The sequence below is a fragment of the Aspergillus aculeatus genome (genome assembly GCF_001890905.1).
Source record: "Aspergillus aculeatus ATCC 16872 unplaced genomic scaffold ASPACscaffold_1, whole genome shotgun sequence".
In the NCBI taxonomy this organism is placed as follows: Eukaryota; Fungi; Ascomycota; class Eurotiomycetes; order Eurotiales; family Aspergillaceae; genus Aspergillus; species Aspergillus aculeatus.
In genome coordinates this window covers 1,569,568-1,591,611 of record NW_017962976.1, presented here as the reverse complement: position 1 = coordinate 1,591,611, position 22,044 = coordinate 1,569,568, and the positions used below count along the sequence as shown (strand labels likewise).

General features: G+C 52.4%; 7 protein-coding genes across 7 annotated transcripts; 4 read left to right on the top strand and 3 right to left on the bottom strand.

Moving 5' to 3' along the window:
* Positions 1-27: 27 nt before the first annotated feature.
* Positions 28-2,745, top strand: ASPACDRAFT_1613 (putative cell wall proline rich protein; the record flags this gene model as incomplete). Its single annotated transcript, XM_020197159.1, has 2 exons — positions 28-478; positions 587-2,745. Coding segments are annotated over 2 exons (2,610 nt in total), but the record flags the coding sequence as incomplete, so codon positions are not given.
* Positions 2,746-3,703: 958 nt separating this feature from the next.
* Positions 3,704-5,307, top strand: ASPACDRAFT_38306 (25S rRNA (uracil2843-N3)-methyltransferase; the record flags this gene model as incomplete). The annotated part of the gene is made up of 2 exons (XM_020200429.1): positions 3,704-4,286; positions 4,460-5,307. 2 exons carry the CDS (start codon positions 3,704-3,706, stop codon positions 5,305-5,307), a joined length of 1,431 nt encoding a protein of 476 aa, XP_020061084.1.
* A 376-nt stretch (positions 5,308-5,683) lies between these two features.
* phb1 (prohibitin subunit PHB1) lies at positions 5,684-6,589 on the bottom strand (the record flags this gene model as incomplete). The annotated part of the gene is made up of 2 exons (XM_020199023.1): positions 5,684-6,202; positions 6,278-6,589. 2 exons carry the CDS (start codon positions 6,587-6,589, stop codon positions 5,684-5,686), a joined length of 831 nt encoding a protein of 276 aa, XP_020061083.1.
* Positions 6,590-6,839: 250 nt separating this feature from the next.
* ASPACDRAFT_74315 (ubiquinol--cytochrome-c reductase subunit 8) lies at positions 6,840-7,799 on the top strand. Its single transcript, XM_020204178.1, has 4 exons — positions 6,840-6,931; positions 7,109-7,134; positions 7,338-7,515; positions 7,615-7,799. Exons 1-4 carry the CDS (start codon positions 6,900-6,902, stop codon positions 7,667-7,669), a joined length of 291 nt encoding a protein of 96 aa, XP_020061082.1. The 5' UTR covers positions 6,840-6,899; the 3' UTR covers positions 7,670-7,799.
* Positions 7,800-8,605: 806 nt separating this feature from the next.
* On the top strand, positions 8,606-10,371 carry ASPACDRAFT_74313 (spermidine synthase). Its single transcript, XM_020204177.1, has 5 exons — positions 8,606-8,706; positions 8,929-9,109; positions 9,208-9,355; positions 9,425-9,662; positions 9,968-10,371. The coding sequence occupies exons 1-5, from the start codon at positions 8,676-8,678 to the stop codon at positions 10,243-10,245; spliced, it is 876 nt and encodes a 291-aa protein (XP_020061081.1). The 5' UTR covers positions 8,606-8,675; the 3' UTR covers positions 10,246-10,371.
* Positions 10,372-10,571: 200 nt separating this feature from the next.
* tktA (transketolase tktA) lies at positions 10,572-13,416 on the bottom strand. Its single transcript, XM_020204176.1, has 7 exons — positions 13,272-13,416; positions 13,100-13,164; positions 12,851-12,993; positions 12,693-12,777; positions 12,338-12,632; positions 10,899-12,262; positions 10,572-10,842 (listed from the first exon to the last, which is right to left on the bottom strand). The coding sequence occupies exons 2-7, from the start codon at positions 13,151-13,153 to the stop codon at positions 10,729-10,731; spliced, it is 2,055 nt and encodes a 684-aa protein (XP_020061080.1). The 5' UTR covers positions 13,154-13,164; positions 13,272-13,416; the 3' UTR covers positions 10,572-10,728.
* Positions 13,417-15,655: 2,239 nt separating this feature from the next.
* facB (C6 transcription factor FacB/Cat8) lies at positions 15,656-19,178 on the bottom strand. The gene is made up of 5 exons (XM_020195404.1): positions 18,297-19,178; positions 17,893-18,206; positions 17,555-17,835; positions 17,142-17,499; positions 15,656-17,085 (listed from the first exon to the last, which is right to left on the bottom strand). The coding sequence occupies exons 1-5, from the start codon at positions 18,781-18,783 to the stop codon at positions 15,934-15,936; spliced, it is 2,592 nt and encodes an 863-aa protein (XP_020061079.1). The 5' UTR covers positions 18,784-19,178; the 3' UTR covers positions 15,656-15,933.
* Between the last annotated feature and the right edge of the window lie 2,866 nt (positions 19,179-22,044).

Genomic DNA, 22,044 nt, shown 5'->3' with positions numbered 1-22,044 from the left:
GTTATTACATAGTATCAGCAGGTCATCATGGCTTCGATATCTCTGCCCCCGCAGCACCCAATCACTCCAGCATTCTCCGAATTTCTTCGACCCATCGATCGGTCACCTGTCGGTCACAGCCGCCGCAACTTGACCATGTCAACTCCGCTCCCAAACCCACCCTTTGTCTTCCCGGCACGAGACCCTGGCGATACGGCGTCGGAAGCTCCAGCGACTAGGCGCAGGACTCCCCCGCCCCTTCCGGCTTTCTCGTTCAATCCAGGGTCTAACCACTCTGCACAGCCGTCAATGCCGAATCTCCCTATGAATAGACCAGGTGGTCATCGGCGACGATGCAGCGAATTTGTGGGTGGGGATCGTTTAGCCATCCCTGGACCCGTAGAGGCCATCCAAGGCAACGATGAGAGTTCAGGCTCGACACCTGCCAAACTTCCTGCTCCAGGTCCCGGCTTCGGTGCAGGCAGCCAAGGAAAGCGGCGTCATGCCCACCGACGCTCAGCTGCTATCTCTAGCGTGGACCTGACTGCAATCTCGAATGCACTGGACCTGAAGCCCACTGTCGAAAGTGCTCCCTGTATGCCGGCAGATCCGATGCGAGAGCACCATGCTTTCGACGAGCCCACGCGACCTGCATCACAATCGGCTGCCATACTGTCTCAAAATTCGCCACCTGCGTCCCCTCGAATCGTTGTTGAGACAGAACCCCCGACTCCCGTTAAATCAAGCGATGAGACTACCATCCCTTCACCTTGTTATTCCTCGCCTGAACAGTCGCCTAAATTTCTTGCACCGACGAGCGCATCGGATCCCGACTGCTCCACTAGAAACAGTGGCGTTGTCGGGATGAGCTCTGCAGTTGAGCCCAAGCTTTTCTCAAACGAGAAGCCCAAGCCTAGGCCCAGGACTGCCGATGCTTCTTTAATGCTAGATCAGCACATGGACTCAGGCATTGGGGATGCCTCATCTTTGAAGCGACCGCTATCTGCAGCGGGCCATTCTCGGAACCGCAAAAGCTTTTCTTCGGGAATTCTAGATCATTTTGCGGGCTCGTCCAGACGTTCATCCTCGTCCAGCAACACGGGAAGCACTTCGGGTACCTCTGATCGTGATGCCCGCGAGTCTTCAGATTCTTTCGATACACATAAGAGGATCTCGAAGGCGAAAAAGCGGCAGAAGAAGGTGCGCTCATGGGCCGGTGCCATCTTAACCAGAGGCAAGGCCAAGCGACATGCGAAGAAGGACATGAGTGAGAACACTCAGCCTTCTGTCCCCGCCCCTGTGATTACGAGAACCAACTCCGACCTTGGATCGGGACTAGACGTGGACTTCGATGATGATACCATTGTTGTTATCCGCACGCCTACTAATCCTGCTACACCAGACGCTCGTCGTCCCACGTCTCATGATTCAAATGTACCATCTCTGGAGCATTCGTGGAAGCCAAGGAGCTTCTACGAACAGACAACCCAAAATGATGCTCTCAGTCCTGTCATCGACTTGGATGCAGCTCTGGGGCCATTCAATACGCCTGACATGCACTCTGGTCGTGTTGCAGAAAGTGGTTTCTCGGCAGCTACCAAGCGCATGTATAGTGGTGGTAGGCGAGGTGAGTTCGTCGGTCCAGAGATGCGTTATCATCGCCGTGCGGAGAGTGCACCTGAAATGCCACCCTTTGACCGCAGTTTTCTGGGAAACAACCGATTCGTGAATACTTCGACATTGGAGAATCCAGATGTGCTTTATGAAGAAGAAGAGGATGCTTTCTTGGCTGCTACGAGCGAGTCTCCAGCTGATAATATTGAGCGCCCGCTCTCGCAGGTCATCATCTCAACTTCGCGTGATGATGCTGAGAGTAGATCCGAGGAAAGCAAAAGCAGCTCTGAAACACTTACTGCCCACCCTGTGGTTGACGAGGTCCGTGCTCAACCTCATACTGGTCTTGGGATTCAGGAAACTGAAACTCATATTATGTCGCATGCCGATGCTACTTCCTCCATTCAAGAGGATCTCAGATCTCGTACTGCATCAAATCCTATCCATCAATTGCAGAATGCGGGCAACCCCTTTTCTAATTCGCCGAGCGATTCGGTCGATGTCGCCGAGCAAGAAGCATGGCAGCTCCGCATGCCTGTTCCTACAAGTCCCGACGTCTCTCCACGATTCATGGCTGCTGACACTCGACCTACCACCTCCCCAATGGAGCTGACATATAACATCCCTCCACTGTCTCTCCAGGGGAGCACACTTGTCTCGAATTCCTCTTTTCCGTCTCCCGACTTCACCGGCTGCTCATCGGATGCCCCCCGGTCGATAACTACACCATCCACAAGTGACCATAATTTCTCGAATCCTTCATACAATCCGTCCATGGATCTTCCACAGACGTCAGTTGAGGATGTTCCTTCGCTCACAAGCAGTGCATCCACGACGACGAATACACCCCACAGATTCTCTGGCACATTCTTCGGACGTCCTCGGCTGTCCTCCGATCGTTCTGCATCATTCTCTGAGGCTGTGCGCCGCCGCACCAGCCGTGCCAACAGCTATAAGAGGTCTAGTCTTGCCAGCCTCTCTAAACTCGTTGTTGGCTCTCAGGGAGAGAAAAGCAAACTCAGCCATGAAGAGAAGCCACCTGAAGATGAGCCTGAGAAGTCCAAGAGGAAATCTCACCGGATCAGTCGTTTGATGCACTTCTGGAGGAGCAAAGACAAAGACAGGCCGCATGAACACGGGGTTCGACAAGAGCCACAATTATGAAACCACCCTTTTTTCGAGACAAATATTGACACATGTACATATTCAACCTGATCATGATTCGCTTCTCAGTGATCTTTGCAAGATCTCTTATCTCTTCACACATTTTTCTCTTCTTCGCATTTATTTTCTTGATCGAATTCCCCTTTACTGTGGTGAGGGTAACTGACGAATTTCTTTCCATTGGCATGTGATCGCAAGCGTCAGAGTATGAAGCTCTATCCTTTTCCTCTTTTCGAGATTTCATGTCCCTCGTTCCGGGCTTGTTGCAGGTTGTGAGCCATTTCAATCAACATGGCTTGCCTTTTCCCCAAGCCACCAACTTTTTTTTCCCATACCTTCTCTTAGCTCCTCCTCCCTTCTCACTCCATCTCATCCTGACCCCCAATTTTCGGAAGGGGGGGCTTGTTCATCGTCATATCCCTCCATGGGACATCTGATGTTCTTTTTGTTCTTATCGGGCATCCTTGGGAGAGGGTACTTTGATTTTTTTTTCTTGGCTGGTCGAAGTTGGTGGTTGCTGTCGGTTTTCATGGACTGGAGGCTCTTTCTGACGAATCTAGCATGAAGTCTTTATATGGATACTGAAACAGCCGCTTACGGCTGCAATGAATGTACATTCTGAGCACTAGGTTTGGTGGAGCCTTTAAGCCTTCATCGCGGTGTAAAACGTCATTTGGATTTGCAAGCTCGTATTTCGTCGATGTGTGAAGCAACTGGAGGAGATATGCGCCGGTATCGATCATAAGGTTCACGCTTGAGGTTTGTCGAAGATATATCTGTAGTTGTGATGTACTCAGAACCCGGGAGCCCCACACGCCGAACACCAGAAAAAACTCAACTCTGTAGCCGCCGCTCTCTTGGCATCGGAGGGAAGCTATCGATATTATATGTAGTATACATATATATATATATATATAATAAAAATTGATCTCGACTATCACGAGACATGGGCCCCTCCAAAAAGTCCGCAAAAGCCTCCTCCCAGAGTCGCGGCAACAGCAAAAACGAACCCAAAAAGTCTTCGAGGGGTACCACTACTCGGGGCAAGCAGCAGCACCGGCCGCAGAATCATGCTGAATCGGCCGCCGCAAATCAGATCGATATCTCCGCGACCATCCCGCTGACCCTCCAGCAACTGCTCCTGAACGTCTTCAAAGCGGCCTTACTCACGCATCGAGTGCCTAGCAGCATAAGCAGCAGCAGTCGGACTGAGAAACGCGATGGCGAGGGTGACGAGGGTAATGCGGGCGGTATTGGTGCCGAGGCAGTAGTAGCTGAGCAACAGCAACAGCAGCAGCAGCAGCCCCAACTGGACATCAAAGGCCTCATCCAGACCATCAAATCTCATCTGTACAATCGGGACTTCGACTCGGCGTTTACGGACGCCGATGAGGAGCTCCTGCGTGCGTATGCTCTGCGCTGGAGCTCGTCGCGCGCGTTGGGCTATGCGGGAATCTTTAGGGCTTTGTTGGGGGTGCTGTTCAAGCGTGAGGGTCGGGATGCTGACGCTACTACTTCGGCGGTCGAAGGTGAGGATGCGGAGGAGGGGGGAGGAGGAGGAGGAGGAGGAGGAGGAGGGAGGGGGTTAGTGGTCATGTGGTTTGTATTGGTGGCGGTGCGGGGGCTGAGATTGTTGCCCTTGCGGCTGCTTGGAGGGATTGGAGTGATGTTTCTGGGGATGGTAGGAGGGGGCAGCTGGCAGCTGGTGGTGGTGGTAGTGGTGGTGGCGATGGAGAGCAAGAAGGGCCACGAACCCTCGCTGCTGCTGTGGGTGATCTCTCTTTGCGCGAGACGAATGAACCGGAGGCTCAGGCTACTGCCACGGTCGAGGAATCGTCGTCACCCGATGGACAACAACAACACCAACAAAGCCACCGGCTCTCCGTCACAGCCATCGATATCGCGGACTGGTCGCCCATCGTCGACCGACTGGTCTCCACCATCCGGTCTTCCGCCGTCGCGGGGTCGGACGCGCATCCGGCTCCTTTGTATCGAGACGCGGGGCTCAGCATCGGCCCGGACGCGCAGAACGACAGTGCACAGACAACGAGCAGCAGCTTCCAGGTAGGCTTCCAGAAGCTGGATGTCCTTTCGGCCTCAGAGGAGGAGCTGCGGAGGCTGGTACAGCCGGACACTACCAGCGGCACCGTCCTGGTGACGCTGATGTTCACGCTGAACGAGCTATTTTCGACCTCCATGGCCAAAGCCACGGGCTTTCTGCTGCGGCTGACGGACATGCTGCGGCCGGGTGCGGTGTTGCTTGTGGTTGATAGCCCCGGTAGCTATTCTACGTTAAAACTCGGGAAGAACAGCGCCGGTGGCTCGGGCGAGTCGACGAGTAGCAGCACGTCGGAACGACAGTATCCGATGAAATTCCTGCTGGATCATGCGCTGCTCTCTGTCGCGGCGGGGAAGTGGGATCGGCTGTTCTCGCAGGACTCGCGCTGGTGGAGGCGCGATGCGGCGCGGCTGCGGTATGGTGTGGGGGATGCGGCGGGCTTGGAGGATATGAGGTTTCAGGTTCATATCTATCGCCGGTTAGCGGATTGAATCTCCTGTGTGTGTTTGCGTTATATATCTTGCTATCTTGGCTGTTGGTTTTCTTTCTTGTTTACGGTTTCTTGGATAATATATGCGGAATGTTACGGTGTGCTTTTGGTGAAGACTGGGTCCGCAGGACTGTAAGATTGCATGCTTGGATGATCACGGATCTGGAGGATTGAGGGAGAGAGAAGAATGTGTATGTTATTGCTACAAGAGGTAAGAAAGGTGGTGTATGTCAAACAGGAAGAGGAAGGGGAAGACACCAAACAACATCAGTTTCGCCAGGGAGATCATGCACGCCCGAGAGATCCATCCGGGTCAAAAGGAAAAAAACAATTAGGCAGACAAACAAAACTACATATCCATTTCCACTTCTTCTTTCTTAGTTTCTCAAACCCAGCAGAAGGCTTGTGCTCTTGCCACCTTCCTTGCCGTCGTTGCCGGGCAGGTATGTCACGTTGGGGTTGCTGGCCAGCGTGTTGGCGATCTCCTTGCTCGCCTCGATACGACGGATCTCGATCAGCCCGCTGCCAGCCTTGGCGACGGCCTTGCTGATGATATCGGCACTCTCGGCTTCACCCTCCGCGCGGATAACGTTGGCCTGGCGCTCCTGCTCGGCGCGCTCGACGATGAAGCGAGCCCGTTCGGCATCCTGCTGCGCGATCTGCTTCTGCTCGACGGCGCGCGTGAATTCCTTGCCGAAGGTCATGTGTGTGATGGAGACATCCTCCAGGGCGATGTTGAACTGGGCCGCCCGCTTCATCAGGTCCGTGCGGATGCGGTTGGAGACGGCCTCGCGCTGGGTGATCAATTCGGCGGCATCGAACTGGGCCACGATGGCCTTGAGGACTTCGTTTCCGATAGAGGGCAGTACACGCTCGTCGTAGTCGGTACCGTATGACTATTCAAAGGAAGACAGAGCAGTGGTCAGAAAGGCGTCAACAAGATTTGGGGAGGGGGGGGGATGGTTGCGAACCTGGTAGATCACCGGCAGCTTCGGGACATCAGGACGGTGCAGGACTCGCAGGGTCAAGCTGACCATCTGCAAGTCTTTACTTCCGGTGGTGGTCGAGATATGGCGGGGCTTGGTGCGGACATCGTAGATGATCGCCTTCTGCAACCAGGGGATGAGGAAGTGTGTGCCTTCGTTTACGACCTTCTCCTGCACACCGGACAACCGGTCGAAGATGACGGCGCGGGTTCCGCCACGGACATCGTAAAGGGATTCTCCAAGGAGCCAGAATCCCACAAAGGGAGCTCCGTATGTGAACAAGAAGCGGTTCGACATGGTGGGTGTTGTGTTGTTGGGAGCGAGAAAAGGGAGGGGTGTAGCAAGATGGAAGCTATTAGGTCCGACGAGTTAATCAATTCCCGCTGCACTGAATAATGGATGTGAGGAGATGATGTCGCGGGAGGCTTTTCGCAGGTTGTCCTGATCGGGACTAGTGCTGGGCGGTCTCGCTCGACTTCGACCTTCGCCCGTTTCGGTCCGAAAGCCAACCTCGACTTTCTTCCCCTTCTGTTCTGCCCTACCTTCGCCCTATCTTCTTTCCACTCCGCGTTTCCTATTACCTTGAAACTCGTCGCATACTTTCACAATGGGTGGTCATCTCGATCCTAAGAATGGAGTGTGAGTTCTTCCCTCTGCGGCTGGTGCCCTCACCGCGATCCCTAGCTTTTCCGGAGCACGGCTATCATGCGGCCCTTGTCTACGGAAATCCTCGAGCCCAGCTTGTCCCAATGAAACAGACGGCGAAAAGGGATGCATCGATACTTAGGAACAATCGCTAACGTGTGTTCGCTTTAGTTTCCTCGGCACGTGGGGTGACCTCGGTATGTCTCTTGAACCCTCTCTCCGAGCGTGATGATGCAGACAACGTCCTGGGGCGGCAACCAGACCTTGGATTGGGAATATGGCATGCGTTAGTCGCAGATGATCAGGCCCCAATCGATGCCGGTGCTGCTCAAGATGGCGATTACAAGCGATGTCACCTCGACCAGCCGACAATGGTGTGGCTGACCTTGAATCATTCCAGGCTGCCCTACTCCCCAGCGTATCACCTCTTACTCTATGTCTCCCAACCGTCAGCGCCCTCTCGCCGGTGCCGGTCACGCCGCTATCTTCAACACCTTCCGCAGATTCAGACACCAGGTCCTCTACGTCGCTCCTCCCTTCATTGCCGCCTACGCCCTCATGAACTGGGCTATTGAGCGGTATGCATTCCCTCTACCTGTCCACGGAAAACTTCTACTCGATGCGCGCCTGTGCAGCGACCGGATGACTAGAAGCTGACACTGTGAACTTCTTTTTAGCAACGAGTACCTCAACTCCAAGCCTGGCCGCCTTCTCGAGGGTGGTGAGGAGTAAATGTAACGTGCGATACCAAGGAGATCACTACGGGGAAGAAATGTAGCCCAGGAAGAATGCAGGAATTTGTTTGGTGATTGCGATGTACAGTAACTAGAAGCAATCGATTGTGTTGCGTGTGTTGCTTTGCCTACGAGTGGTTCAAGCGTGGAGAAGGGGGGGTTTGTATCTGTAATGGATGCGTTTAGATAGGTCGGATGGATTCCAGATCCAGGCGACCTTGACCAATCGTAGTGTCCGGCCATTGCCCTGCGCTGATTGACCTTCTCTGTTCTACGATAATGCACTTCGAATAATCTCATGTCTTACACACCTCTTGAGCTATGCATCGATTGGGGTGTATCTTGTCGCTTTGGCCTTGAGGATGCTGCTGCCCAAGTGCCTAAAGGGCATGTTCTACTACCTTTTCCCCAACAGCAGCAGCGCACAGGCCTGACACGGCCATTGTTCGTGATGGGTACTGAATGGAATCTCTTACACAATGGCCAATGTCACAGTGGAATGTCTGCTTTCTTATCCACGTCTCATTTACAACTACTAAGCTGTTCAACAAGAGATGATCAATGTAATGTATTGTAGCTTGATCCCAGAAAATGACCAAAACGGGTCAATCAAGAGAGAATTTGGGAAGAAAAGGCTAGGAACACGGCGAACGGGTACAGTCAATTACGCCCAATATCTTACGTACTAGTAAATTTAGTTCTAGTGGGCTCAACTTCCACAGCAAGTTTTAGTTGACATACTCTAAGTTACCACCTAGTTACCAGCCCAGACAGCACTTCCCCTCCATTATTTTTTTTCTTCCCTCGCTGGATTTGGAAACCCCCCACTCCGCATGCGCTCGTCTTTCTTCTTGTCTTTCTGCCGTCCCTCTTCTTCTTCTTCTTCTTCTTCCTCCTCTTCCTCTCTTCTTTTTCGGTTCTCTTCTCTCCCTCACTCACCTTCTTCTTCTCGTCCTTTTGTTTTCCCTCGTTCGCATTTTTCGCGTACTTCTCAATCCGTCACCATGAGCGACATCACTCACCCCACTATCAAGGGCAAGTTCTTTCGCACCACCACCAACACCCCTCCATCACTGCTCAGTTACCCCACCTCGCCTATGTTGGGACTTTTCCCAAACCAGTCCTTGGATACCCTTCAATGGATCAGGCGAGCTCGGGCTGACTTGACACTGCACATGCTACCCTAATTACAATTCTCCTGTCACAATGTATAATGTCTAGAAACACCCCTCGTCGCTGACCTCTTGCGCTCTGCAGATGGCTGGTTCTCCGAGCAGTCCAACATGTGGCCTGGTCAGGCCATGAACCTCAAGGTTAACCAGATCCTCCACCACGAGAAGTCCAAGTACCAGGACGTTCTCGTCTTCGAGAGCAGCGACTACGGCACTGTTCTCGTTCTCGACAACGTTATCCAGTGCACCGAGCGCGATGAGTTTTCGTACGTCCAGCCTCCATACTTTGTCTCTGTGTTACCTTGCAGCCCACGCTTCTATCAGGCAGGTTTTATTTGCAGGACTGACCTTAATTCGATCATAGCTACCAGGAGATGATCACCCACCTGGCCATGAACTCTCACCCCAACCCCAAGAAGGTCCTCGTCATTGGCGGTGGTGACGGCGGTGTCCTCCGTGAGGTCGTCAAGCACGAGACCGTTGAGGAGGCCATTCTGTGCGACATTGATGAGGTACAGACAACCAATACAACCTTTCCATGAAAATATGCGAAGGGGACGTTCCAGCTCATGCAGTTCTAGGCCGTCATCCGTGTCTCCAAGAAGTACCTTCCCGGCATGAGCATTGGCTTCCAGCACCCCAACGTCAAGGTCCACGTTGGCGATGGCTTCGAGTTCCTCAAGCAGCGCCAGAACGAGTTCGACGTCATCATCACCGACAGCTCCGATCCCGAGGGCCCCGCCGAGAGCCTCTTCCAGAAGCCTTACTTCGAGCTCCTCCGCGATGCGCTGCGCGAGGGCGGTGTCATCACCACACAAGGTTGTTCGTCGCCTTTACTTTGTTCTCATCTGCCCACTTTCACATGCCCGGTCTCCTCTTTCACCCTACCCCTTTTGTCTCCGCTCTCTTGTCTCTCTCATTATATCTCATTATTTCTCTCATTCTCCTGTCTGATCTCTTTCTTCCCCTATCCTATTACATGTACCTCTTTTGTCTGCCCCCTCCCCCCTCCCCCCTCCCCCCCCCCACTCCCCCCTTCCGCTCCATTTCCATACTCCATCATCTCTCGATTCACTCCACAATTTCAAACTCCTTTGAAAGCTAACCAAAATATCCGACCACAGCCGAGAACCAGTGGCTCCACCTGTCCCTGATCACCGACCTCAAGAAGGCCTGCAAGGAGGTCTTCCCCGTCGCTGAGTACGCCTACACCACCATCCCCACCTACCCCTCCGGCCAGATCGGCTTCATGGTCTGCTGCAAGGATGCCACCCGCAACGTCAAGGAGCCCGTCCGCTCCTGGACCCGCGAGGAGGAGGAGCGCCTCTGCCGCTACTACAACCAGGACATCCACCGCGCTAGCTTCGTCCTGCCCAACTTCGCTCGCAAGGCTCTCAACTAGATCACTTAAACTTTTGTTTTATTCTTCTCTCTTGTTGTGGGATCTGTGGCCTCCGGTCTTGAGGCGCCTAGGGCGGATGATAATCGATGAATGATCTGACGATGATGAATATAACCAAAAGATTTTTCCCTTCATTATCTTTATCCGACATGGTACTTAACAATACGCAATCGAGTAGATACTGATAAGTAATGCCGCTCATGTCCGTTGAGTCGGAGCTCTGAACACGATCGAATTGGGAAAGGGTCAACCGACCAGCTTACCCCGTACGATTTTGATCTACATGGGCTTAACATACGATTCCTACTACCTCAACACCCTCAAGTAACCAAAATAGAAAATCGTGCATTTTATCTTAAAACGACATTCGTTAAATAGGACTTCTCCTGAGGGGCCATCTAGGCCCTAGGATCAACATCGTCCATAAGAACCATAAACATGAAAATATAGGTAACAAGTCATCACGTCGCTAAAACAAGACGTCTACAGAATCTGCTGGAAAGCACGGTTAATGGGCGAGCGCACCTTGTGACCCTTGTAGAAGTCAATGGTGGCGATGGCGCGCTTGCTGATGCCCTCAGGAGTGAACTCGAATTTCTGGAGGAATGGATTAGTGACGGAACATTCAAGCAGGAAAATGGGGTAAGACTTACGGCGTAGACCTCCTTGTAAGGACCAGAGGCACCGAAGCGGTTGAGACCGAACTGCTCGTGAGAGTAGCGCTCCCAACCCATGGTGGTGAGAGCCTCGACGGAGAGGATGGGAATACCATCGGGAAGGACCTGGAGTCTGTAGGACTTGTCCTGGGCGTCGAAGACCTCGAAGCAGGGAACGGAGACGACACGGGCGGCAATGCCGTGCTTCTCCTTGAGGTAGGTGGCAGCCTCGATACAGATGCTGACCTCAGAACCAGTGGAGATGAGGGTGACGGCAGCGTCGGGAGCGTCGACGGCAACGTAAGCACCCTTGAGGGCGTTCTCAATGGTAGAGTTCTCGAGGTGGGGCAGGTTCTGACGGGTGAGAGCCAGAATGCTGGGGGTGTGCTTGGCGGTCAGGGCAGAGTAGTAGGCAGCGCTGGTCTCGTTACCATCAGCCGGGCGCCAGACCATGCAGTTGGGCAGAGCACGGAAGTGGGCAAGAGTCTCGATAGGCTGGTGAGTGGGGCCGTCCTCACCCAGACCGATGGAGTCGTGGGTAGCGACGTGGATGGCGCGAACGCGAGAGAGGGCAGAGAGGCGGACGGCACCGGCGGCGTAGGAGACGAAGTTGAGGAAGGTACCACCGGCGGGGATGACAGTGCCGTAGGCAGCGAGACCGTTCATGACAGCAGCCATGGCGTGCTCACGGACACCGTAGCGGAGGTAACGACCGGACCAGTCACCGATGTTGTACTCAGGGGGCTGGAAGTCGACAGCGTTCTTCCAGCGAGTGTTGTTGGAGCCAGTCAAGTCGGCAGAGCCAGACAGGAGCTCGGGAACAACGTCGTGGATCTTCTCGAGGACAGCCTCGGAGAGCTTACGGGTAGCCACGGCAGGGTCGGAGGGCTTGTAGGTGGGCAGGCTCTTCTCCCAGCCCTCGGCAAGCTTGCCGGAGAGACGGCGGGTGAGCTCAGCGTGCTCGGACTTGTACTCGGAAGCATACTTCTCGAGAAGCTTGTTCCACTCCTGCTCCGCGGCGGCGCCCTCAGCGGCGTGCTTGTGGTAGAGGTCATAGACTTCCTGGGGAACGACGAAGGTCTGCTTGGGGTCGAAGCCGAAACGCTGCTTGACACTCTCGATGTCGTCAGCCTTCAAGGGGTTGCCGTGGACACCGCCGGTACCCTGGAGCTTGGAGCCGAAACCAATGGTAGTGGTCAAACGGATGACGGAGGGCTTGTCGGTGACGCTCTTGGCTTCGCGGATGGCAGCCTCAATGGCATCAAGGTCGTTGTCACCGTCCTTGACCCAGACGGTGTGCCATCCGTAGGCCTCGAAACGCTTGGTAACGTCCTCAGTGAAGGCGCACTTGGTGTCACCATCTGCAACAAACAAGGTCAGTGGTCTGTTAAATGCAAGACGGTCGCCTCATAGCCAGGCTGAAGAGTAGGCCATACCGATGGAGATGTGGTTGTCATCGTAGATGGCAATCAGGTTGCCAAGCTTCAAGTGACCAGCCATCGAGGCAGCCTCGCTGGCAATACCCTCCATAGCGCAGCCATCACCGAAGAAGCAGAAGGTGTGGTTGTTGAACAGCTCGTAGCCGGGCTTGTTGAAGACACCAGCGGAGTGCTTCTGGGCAATGGCCAAACCAACAGCGTTGGCAAAACCCTGACCCAGAGGGCCAGTGGTGACCTCGATACCGGGGGTGTCGTGGGCCTCGGGGTGACCAGGGGTGATGCTGTCGATTTGCTAAATGGGCGCATTGTTAGAATCCGAAAGCGAGACGCTTCAGACTAGGAGAGTGCTTACTCTGAAGTTCTTCAGGTCATCCATAGAGACCTTGTAGCCGAACAAGTGAAGGAGAGCATATTGGAGCATGCAGCCGTGGCCGTTGCTGTTTTGCAGGGTGTCAGTGGAGAGAGCTCAGGGGAGATTGGACGGCGTGCTGCACGCCAGGTCGAGCTTACGAGAGAACAAAGCGATCACGGTTGGGGAAGTCGGGGTTCTGGGGGTTGAAGGTCATGAACTTGTTGAAGAGAACGTGAGACACGGGGGCCATGCCCATGGGGGCACCGGGGTGACCGGAGTTGGCCTTGAAGGTGGCATCAACCTACACGGCGATTAGCTGGTTACTCGACACCAAGGATATCTCATCCGAAGGAATCCATTGCGCTGCTTTCGTGGAGAATTGTCACCGGGAGAGGGGAAATGCTTACCGCCAACAGACGGATGGTGTTGATAGCCAATTGATCAACGTCGCTGTAGCCCATGATTGCGGTATCTGGAGTCAAACGAATGGTAAGCAAGAAAGCAACCTTTGTGAAAGAAAGATCAAGACTGTTGCTGTTAAGGGAGGGGAGGAGAGAGTATATGAGGGGAAGGACATACTATATTAAACTCTGTCTATATGAAGTAGGAATTTAATTCTTGAAGGTGATCGTACCAACAATCAAATAGGTAAGATCAACACGAGATGGAAGAGGGGAAAGAAACACGAGGAGGAAAGAGAGGAGAAGAGGAAAAGGAAGGAAGAAGAATAAGATGAAGAGATTGGGGAAAAGGGAAAAGCGAGACGAGGGGCGGCGTGGGATGGAGGAGGAACAACGCCCGGCCGGGCATTGAGGAGGGGGGGGGTTGAACTGTGCAGGGTGGGTGAGGTAGTTTGGAGGGGGGAAGATCGAACTGGGAAGGTGGGGTGGCAATGATGTCTGTAGTGGGGCCAATCCTCACCGGCTGCTCTGGAAGGAGGGGGGGAGCCACCATCATCAATCATCAATGTGATGATATCTGCACGAGTCTTACTGAGAATTCCATAATCATCAATGACATTAGGTGGAGCTCCAGCTATAGTTGAAGCAATGGCAATGGCAATAGCACTGGGCGGTTCATGGGACAGGGCAGCTGTGGTTGTGATGGACGAGATGATTTTTTCATGTCAATGACGTCCGGGTAGGAGAGTAGCACCGGTAGAGAAACACGGAGAAAGTGAATAATGCAGTCACCCATTATTGATGCCCCAGGCCACCAAGGTAAGCAATTGCATGAAACCAGAGGGAGTCAGATTAATCCGTATCCATTGTCGAACAGCAATGCAGTTCCTCCCCTATCTCATTACTCTTATACGAGCTTCAACTATACTAGTAATAGCAGCAGCAGCAGCAGCAGCAGCAGTTATTGTTCCTTGCTCAGCAAAACAGCGAGATAGCTTTCCATAAGCTAGCAAAGGGAAGCTGTAAACAGCCTAATAATGCGACGGTATAGCAGCAACAGCCCCTCCCTCCCTCTCAACCAGCTCAACCAGCATGGCTCTCTCTTCCACACGTATCAATGAGTTGGCACTTATCCTGCAGACCACCACCACCCATTAAACCCGATGAGAAGTATAGTACTCCGTCCTACCGACCGCAAATCGGATATAAACTCAAGGATTCATGTTTCCGTTCCCCGACCCGTCCACCAGTTACTCCCTACACAAGTCAGCGGAAAGTTCCCAACGCAGCAATTTTCCGGAACCATCGCCCGGAGTGTCTCTGTCCGCTGGGTCCGGAGGACGCTGCTCCGCGCAACCCTTCCCTCCACCCCATCATAACAATCAATCCTCAAATCCCATCATTCTTATTGAATTTCTCCGGCAGGACTCCGTAGTCGGCTGATTGATAATAAGAAGGGGCTTCTAGAAGCCATAGTCCAACTCATCATCTGACCTGACTGAAATTTTTCCTTTGTTGACGATCTCTTCAGAGGGGGTAAGCGGTTTCTAGCCGGAGTGCTGGGTGAACCCTCGTCGCCTGTCAGAGCGGCCATGTGCGGCAGACTGCAGACACGGGCCAAACAGTCAGCTTGACTAACTAACATAACTAACTACCTACACATAACTAACTAGTTATTAGCCGGACGGAACAATAGCGGCATGCCGGTCTTTGGGTGTGATTGAGATTACGTGCACCACCATAATTTCTCCGACGAGCAGAACGGTCGTTCCTCATCCCTAATAGTAATGATGCAGCACGTTTTGAACTGGTCACGGAGCTACTACAGCCCCACGGGATTCTGTTGGTTGCGATGCGCCGACGCCGAAGGACCCTATTACCGCCGTCAAGTGGCCAGCGGGCCGGATCTTCGCGACCGTCTTCTTCAAGGTACACCAATGGCTCTGGGCCGGATTTACTTCTCGCAGAGAGTCTGATTAACAAAGTGGTCTTGCGGGGTCTACACGAGGTCTGTATCACTATCAGTGCAGCCGGTCTTATAGCCCAGTTGAAGATAGATCTAGTATAGATCACCAAAACACAGTCAACAAGTATATCCTTGCTGATTAGAAGCCGCGCGACGTGGTGGTCGTCCGGTCGCCGCGAGATGGAAAACCATATCTCGGGGTCAGAAGTTGGAACTGGTCTAGAAAGGGTAGTTTCAGGATGGTATGAGTCGTAGCTCCAGGAAACCGAGAGGAGGATCATAACAAAAGCTAAGCTGAAAGTTCGAGTTCAAGCACCGACTGATCCGGCGCACCCCATCGATTGAGAAGCGCATTGAAACTATGTCGACGTCGGTGCGGAAGGGTTCGAACAGCTTAGGGGATGTAGCACCTCGGAATATCTTCAGACAGAAGACCAATACAATACTATCTATACATTTGGACCCTTAACAAAAATAATATATTGTAAAAACCTCGTAGCCAATCAAGATTTAAGGTGCCCGTACAGCAGAATATCTTTCGGCTTCTAGAAAACAGTTGATGGATCCTAGTATACAAGTAAGAAGTAACTTTTACAGCACACTATTACTTCACATCAGACATCGCCATGCTTGCCTATGATCGAAGAATACCAGAGCAGTACAAAAGCAGCAGCTTACAATTCGTGCAACTATCTCACTTGTAGAATAGAACCAATACGCCCCAGGTATCACCAAAAGAAAAAGAATAAAGAAAAGTCCGACCACTATATACAGGTGACTCCCATTACCATAGCGCACCCCGCTTGACAACCAAAAAGCATAACAGAATCATTCATGTAAATCGTAACAGCGGTAGCCCTATGCCAGGGACAGATCAAACGGCCAGCCGTCGATCCCAACCATTGATAAGCCCGAAATCGTGGACTTCGTCATCCACACCAGGAACCATGATACCATGGAATGGGTCCAGAAGGTTGGCGTGCTCCTCAGGCGATAGGTGTACCTCGTTGTAAGGAATCCCATCGCCCGGGCTTGCCATGCTCTCGTCGGAGTAGCTGAGAACGCTCTGCGCCGCAGCCTCTTGACCCTGTTGCAAATCGCTGTTGCTACTAGCGGACCACGCCTCTGGCGATAGTCCTTGCAGCTCGCTACGCGACATTGAATTGTGGTCGGGCTTTTGGGCATATTCGGCAGTGATGGACGCGAACGGTCCGCTATCCTCACCACATTCTCTCCCACCATAAATTCCGGTAAAAATATTCGAATAGCCCCGGTCCATATCACTCAGAACGAACTCCCAGTCCGACACTGTGATGGGCCCCGCGGTCGCATCCGAAGGTGCAGAGCTGGACAGAGCGTGACTGCTATCGAGAGCCATGGAAGCAGAGCGATGGTAGGCCTTCTCAACAAGCATCTGAGGCGCATGTACATTGTCCATAGGTAGACTTGCCCAGCTAGAGGATCGGATATGGCGTGCGTTGGGATGGGTACTCGCGCTAGAGATTGTGGCACGTCGAGATGGAGAATCCTGCTTTTCTGTCTGCGACGGACTCGAGTGACCAGTCAGGCGTGCTTTCCAAGACTGAAGCTGTTTCTTGGGAGACTTCAGGGATTTCTGAGCTGGAGGGGACATATCCGAAGGTCCAATCGAAGAGCCGTGCTTGTGGCTATCCAGGGATACCAGAACTCGAGCCAGTGCGTTGAACTCCGCGGCAATAGGGGACGACTCGGTTTCCAGCAGATCGACGACAGTTGTAATCCACTTCTGGCTCTCCTTGGCAAGTTTGCTATCATGTTTCAGGTTCAAGTTCTGCCACAGGAAATTGAGGCCAGTAGCAAAGATTAGCTCTTTCCGGTTGAAGCTGAGAGAAAGGCACAGGCGTCGCTCATCAAGTAACTGTAAGATCTGAATTATATGCTTGGCCGAGTCAGAGATGATGAGGAGCGAAGGCGATCGAACGCAGTCTTCCCCGAAGCAGACGGCAGGCCGATGGATCAAAGAGCGGATGAAATAGTAGACAAGCGACTGAGCACATGTCAGTAACGTCATGTGATCATTATGGGTATGTTAAGTAAACTTACCAGAAGCGGCGATCGACTGCTCGTGACATTCGTGCTGGGTTTGTCCTGTGTAAACTCAAGGCGAAGATGAGCGGGCAGGCCCTTTACCCATTCATCAAGCTGCTCTGCGACCAAGCGCATCTTAAGCAAGGAGATATCATAATCGCCATCGCCAGGATAAACATCCTCCAAGACTTTGTTCAGCACTCTCGCAGCTGCAAACAACGCAATCGAGCTGGAAATGCGAGTCGTCTCGCCAGGAAGCGTGGGCAGGAAGCCTGTTTCAGTGACGTTCTCATCATCGATATCCTCGGGGTATTCGGTTTTGATATCCTGCTCGCGTAGAACGACAGGAAGGCCGGTTAAAGCCGCAGTGAACCTGCACCATGTTAAGAGTGCATTCTAAGAGGGGGTAGAGTATACACGAGACTTACCGATCGAGGACGTATTGACACCAGAATACCTTCTTCCGAGTCTCCGCCACAAGAGGGTTAGAATCGAAGCGTTTCTGACTCTGGTGAAGTCTCAATTGATGGCAAAGATTGACAGCGAATCCTCTATAGGATCCAAGGCTCGAATAGTCGCCCTTTGCCATACAGTACATTTGCGCAAGGACATAGCATTGCAGGGTGTGGATAGAAATGTCGTTGGAGATGGATTCGAGCATCGGCGACCAGTTATCTTCAAAGAATGAGGGATCCTGGTTGGTTCTCGACTATGGTGGAGTTAGTCTCATTGACGGCCATTGTTTTCTTGACCCGGTTGAACTTACGGCAGAAGCAAGGGCAGCTATTCCGAAAATTAGGTTCAGCTGGGTGAGGTTGTGTTTGTTATCGCGTAACGACTCTGGGCCCGACAGATATTGCTCGTAGGCCTTGAGGATGGTAGGGCGATGAACAACCGGATATAGTGGGGCCCATTCCTGGAAGAAGATGTTGATAAGTTGATCCGAGACAAGCCGAGGCGCCGTCTTCAACGTTTGATCAATACGTGAGCGGGATATGGAAGGAGGGGCCGCAGTCAGCGCCTTGATCGAGAAATTCGGAGGAAGTCGATTTTGGTCGGAAAGCTTGTTGACAAAGGCGTCTGGACAAAAAGTTAGCGAGATGCATCCGCAAGCCAGCTTCGACCACCAGGCACAGTTCTACCCTAGGATGCAAGGTGGCGCAAACATACCAACATAACCTTGAGTGCTCGAGATACCCGCGCAGAGGGTGGACTCGTTTGCGTCGTGCGACTGCGATAATTGCCGAACTCGGATTACTCCTTCTTCGATAGCGGGTTGGCTGTGCTTCACCGGTGCTGACGGGGATCGCGCCGCAGTATTGGCCTTTGCTTGTGACGATGTTGAGAAGGAGTGGATTCGAGAGAGCACATCGATCTTTTCGTCCTTCTCATCCAGCAGGTTCTTGAGATCCCGGACTTCCGACTCCAGCGCGCGAACCCGTTCCTCCAACGATTCGGTGTAGCCGCGAGGGAAAGCGCGACGACTCAATTTATCGCTCGTTTTGCACTCGAAGCCAACGTTGGCGCATTGAGTGCAACATGGTCGGACACCGTCACAACGGATCTTTTTGCTTCGGCATCGATCACAGGCCTGGGCAATACGACTCTGGGCGCCGTTGCCGACCTTGATCACTTTCATCGGCAGAATTCCAGGCATTTTGGCGGGATGCTCTAGCGCATCTGCCTGCGAATGGTTCAACTATTTGGTCGTATCAGGTGCGCGCAGATAAGCACGACACAATGACTAGCGTTGGTACAGAAACGAGACCTAGATAGGATAGATGGCGATAATGTCCAACTAGATATATTGCCCAGAGAGGAGATATTGACTAGTCGTGAACAAAACCACGAGTGGGGTGTTCTAATGTCGAGATATGTAAGAGGTGACAGAGAGAAGTGGCGGGAAGCGTGGAGAGAGGGGAGAGGGGGGAGGGGGTTGAAGGAAGGAAGAAGGATGTGGAAAAGAGAGCGAGAGGCACCAAATAAGACTAGGAGCCACAAGTTTTTGGTGTTGGGGACGGGAGTTAAGTTAATCATCCGCAGTGAGAGTGGGTGAGTTACTCGTAGTTTACAGTTGACGGTTCCAATGCCATCGGGACTCAAAAGGGGGGCCAGGTGGGGCTGTGAGGTGTGGAGTCATGCGCTGGGATCGTGCCCAATGGGAACATCTGGCTTACAGCTTTCATTCGCTCAGCAGACACTGGGCAGGCAATTCTATTGAACCATGGACCGTAAAGTTGAGGTATGTATCGTTACCTGCCCCGTGTAATTCTGGTGTGGGAGAAGAGAATGAGCATAACTTGAGCATGGAAGTCAGGTTCCTCGGCAGCTGGCTCGCAGCTGACCCTGCCGAGGATGTTCAATCTGTGCTTGTCCAGATATATTATCTTTCCCATCGCGCAAGTCATAGTTAATTATTACTATCGTTGGTTCAGCCATAAGTTTCATAGCAACGACGACCCCTCCCAAGTTGGCGACGTACATAACCTCCTGGCAATCTGACAGCCTACTTTATCACTGAATCAAACGCTATCCCTGCAATTGCAGGCGCTTTTCCGCTAACGGAGGGCGGCCCTAAGGATAATCCGCCACTAATGTAAGGCGAGTGCAGGGCGATTCTAGTGATGCACAAGGACGACCCTCCTCACCCGGAACGTCTTGGTCGAACCTGGTGGTCCGATTGGTACCTAATGAACGAATGACTGCTGAGTTGTAGACGCAAGAGCTGCAGACCCGATACGATTTGCTCTGTGTTCGCGAGATCAATATCCATGTAGTGTAGTGGATTATTGAATCCTATCGTCATGCATCCGGCCAAGGTCATATCTTCATGCTACGGGCCTATCCATATCGGGAATATGTAGACTGTCCAGCCTGGACCGACACTAGTTGATCTCGAGAGCGGTTCGGTTCTTGGAGATCATCAGCACTCCGAGCCAGAGAAGCTTTCCGAATTCCACCGGAGCTAGTCCGATATACTGGATTAGACTGGAGAATGGAGAAGAAGCTCTGTCTGAGTTGCCGCTTGCTCCAAGGGTCCCTTCAATACAGATAGATACGCTGTCTCCGTAAGCGTGTGAACTAGGTCGCCGGCTCCCCCGCAATTTCCTGACCGGCAGTCAGCCTGATGGTGATCCTGGTCCAACCGTGTTACAGTCACGAAGTCTATGGAGGAAAGCGGCATGACAATGGTAATCATTGCTACGAAACCCTGAAACTAAGTTCGATGCAGACCAAGATCACTCTCCGACCAGATAGAATTGCCCACTTGAAGAAGGGGGAATCCCGACTGTTGACCGATGACCGAATTATTCCCGTTGGCTCATTGGCTGGGTTCCTCTCCTCCTGCATCGGAGTCCTTTGGTACCCTCAAATACTGACCGAAGTCTGAACTTCCAAGACATCATACATCAATTGCCACACCGATGTCTCCCATGTTTGAGGTTGGAGCATCGCGGGGAAATTGAACTCTATTCAGGTGCAAAGCCTCGCTGATGTAGATGGACCATTCCATGTTCCTGGCTCTTCTTGTTGAGCGAGTGGGGGACATAGCTGGTGTCTCAAGCATAAAGAGGCTGACTAGGCGGTTTATGTAACTCAGGCGATCCACTGATAGACATCCTCGCAAGCATGCCCGAGTGTTCGCCGAGAAAATCACACAAGTGGAGGCGAGAGTTTGGTCTCGCAAAATCTGGTAGCAAGTTAGAAAGAACTGGAACGTATTGAGCCACGCGTTGACTGCTCCAAGCTCAAAAAACCAGTCTGCAATGATTAGGGTACCAGCCCTGCCTTGCGCATTCGATTCTGAACGTTTCAAAAAAAAGAGAGCTGTTGTTTCCATCAACGGTAAAAGCAACTAGTCACTGTACTAAAACGTATGCTGTAGAGCGAGCTGCAAGGCTCAGCCCAGCCCCTCATCTCTAAATGGTTGGGCTGTTAACTATTGGACATTGTATGAACAAGGTTTACAAGGGTTTCACGCACACATCTATGTCACTCTGCCCAATCCCTCGTTTGTCCGGTCAGATCTTGCATCCTTTGGTTATACGAGAATGTCAAAAGACCGGCTCGACTTTGCCAAAGGTTCCTTAGAAGTCAAGTCGAGAACGCTCACTTGGTTAACAGAACGTCATAGCGTAGTCTCAAAAAGCAATGGATCCAACTCCCAGGATGCGTGGTTCGAATGGATATCCTTGTTGCACATTGCCTGAACCATCGGAACATCCAGGCGCAGTGATCTTGGCAGGATTTCCCCGGCTGGGGTAAACCAGTCAATCACCGGTATTTCAGGACTGAAGGATCTTCCTCCCCGCGGTGGGTAAAGACGCAAACTCAGATCCCGCACCCACGTTTCGGGTCTCGCCTTCGGTCATGCCATCTCTCGGGAACCCACGGCTGCGGGCTTCAAGAACATGGGGTAAATCTCGATGCAAGGCTCGTATTCCTTTGTTGTGATATACATCTCTCACTTTAAATATGTAGTTCCTAGTGCGTATGATTCGCTCCACTTCCCGCGAGTGATTGCATCATTTATCGTTAACGGAAGGAGTTTCTGTGAGGGCGTTCGCGGGAGATTTCCTTCCAAAGACAAAGACGCCTGGTGCTTCCGTTCTAAGCCATTACAGCCAGTCGAGCCTCCAATGTCTCACAATCAATTGACTCATCATAGAGCTCAGTCTCAATGGACAAAAGCTTAAGGTTCAGGAGGCAAAATGAGTCAGCCTCGGTTTTTTCCAATTCACGGCTCAGATCCCTATGCCATATTGAATGACCGCCGATATCGCAGGGGTAAGGTCAAAGGTAAGATTCAATGCCATACGTGGAACTGATGACTATTGCACGAAGTCAGTTCTTCTGTACACGATAAATATACGTATTATAACTTGCAAGGGTTTTCGTTTGTCTCGCGATAAAACGA

What these genes read in the sequence shown, in the direction of transcription:
- ASPACDRAFT_74315 (XM_020204178.1), top strand. Translation starts at nt 6,900, where the DNA reads ATGGGTGGTCATCTCGATCCTAAGAATGGAGT. An exon ending in CTCGATCCTAAGAATGGAGT is followed by an intron (nt 6,932 to 7,108) that starts GTGAGTTCTTCC and finishes TGTTCGCTTTAG; the next exon opens with TTTCCTCGGCACGTGGGGTG. An exon ending in CGGCACGTGGGGTGACCTCG is followed by an intron (nt 7,135 to 7,337) that starts GTATGTCTCTTG and finishes GAATCATTCCAG; the next exon opens with GCTGCCCTACTCCCCAGCGT.
- ASPACDRAFT_74313 (XM_020204177.1), top strand. Translation starts at nt 8,676, where the DNA reads ATGAGCGACATCACTCACCCCACTATCAAGG. An exon ending in ACCGAGCGCGATGAGTTTTC is followed by an intron (nt 9,110 to 9,207) that starts GTACGTCCAGCC and finishes ATTCGATCATAG; the next exon opens with CTACCAGGAGATGATCACCC. An exon ending in CGGTGTCATCACCACACAAG is followed by an intron (nt 9,663 to 9,967) that starts GTTGTTCGTCGC and finishes ATCCGACCACAG; the next exon opens with CCGAGAACCAGTGGCTCCAC.
- tktA (XM_020204176.1), bottom strand. Translation starts at nt 13,153, where the DNA reads ATGGGCTACAGCGACGTTGATCAATTGGCTATCAACACCATCCGTCTG. An exon ending in ACACCATCCGTCTGTTGGCG is followed by an intron (nt 12,994 to 13,099) that starts GTAAGCATTTCC and finishes ATCGCCGTGTAG; the next exon opens with GTTGATGCCACCTTCAAGGC. An exon ending in CGTGATCGCTTTGTTCTCTC is followed by an intron (nt 12,778 to 12,850) that starts GTAAGCTCGACC and finishes CCTGCAAAACAG; the next exon opens with CAACGGCCACGGCTGCATGC.
- facB (XM_020195404.1), bottom strand. Translation starts at nt 18,783, where the DNA reads ATGCCTGGAATTCTGCCGATGAAAGTGATCAAGGTCGGCAACGGCGCC. An exon ending in GAGCACTCAAGGTTATGTTG is followed by an intron (nt 18,207 to 18,296) that starts GTATGTTTGCGC and finishes CTTTTTGTCCAG; the next exon opens with ACGCCTTTGTCAACAAGCTT. An exon ending in GCAGTCGATCGCCGCTTCTG is followed by an intron (nt 17,086 to 17,141) that starts GTAAGTTTACTT and finishes ACATGTGCTCAG; the next exon opens with TCGCTTGTCTACTATTTCAT.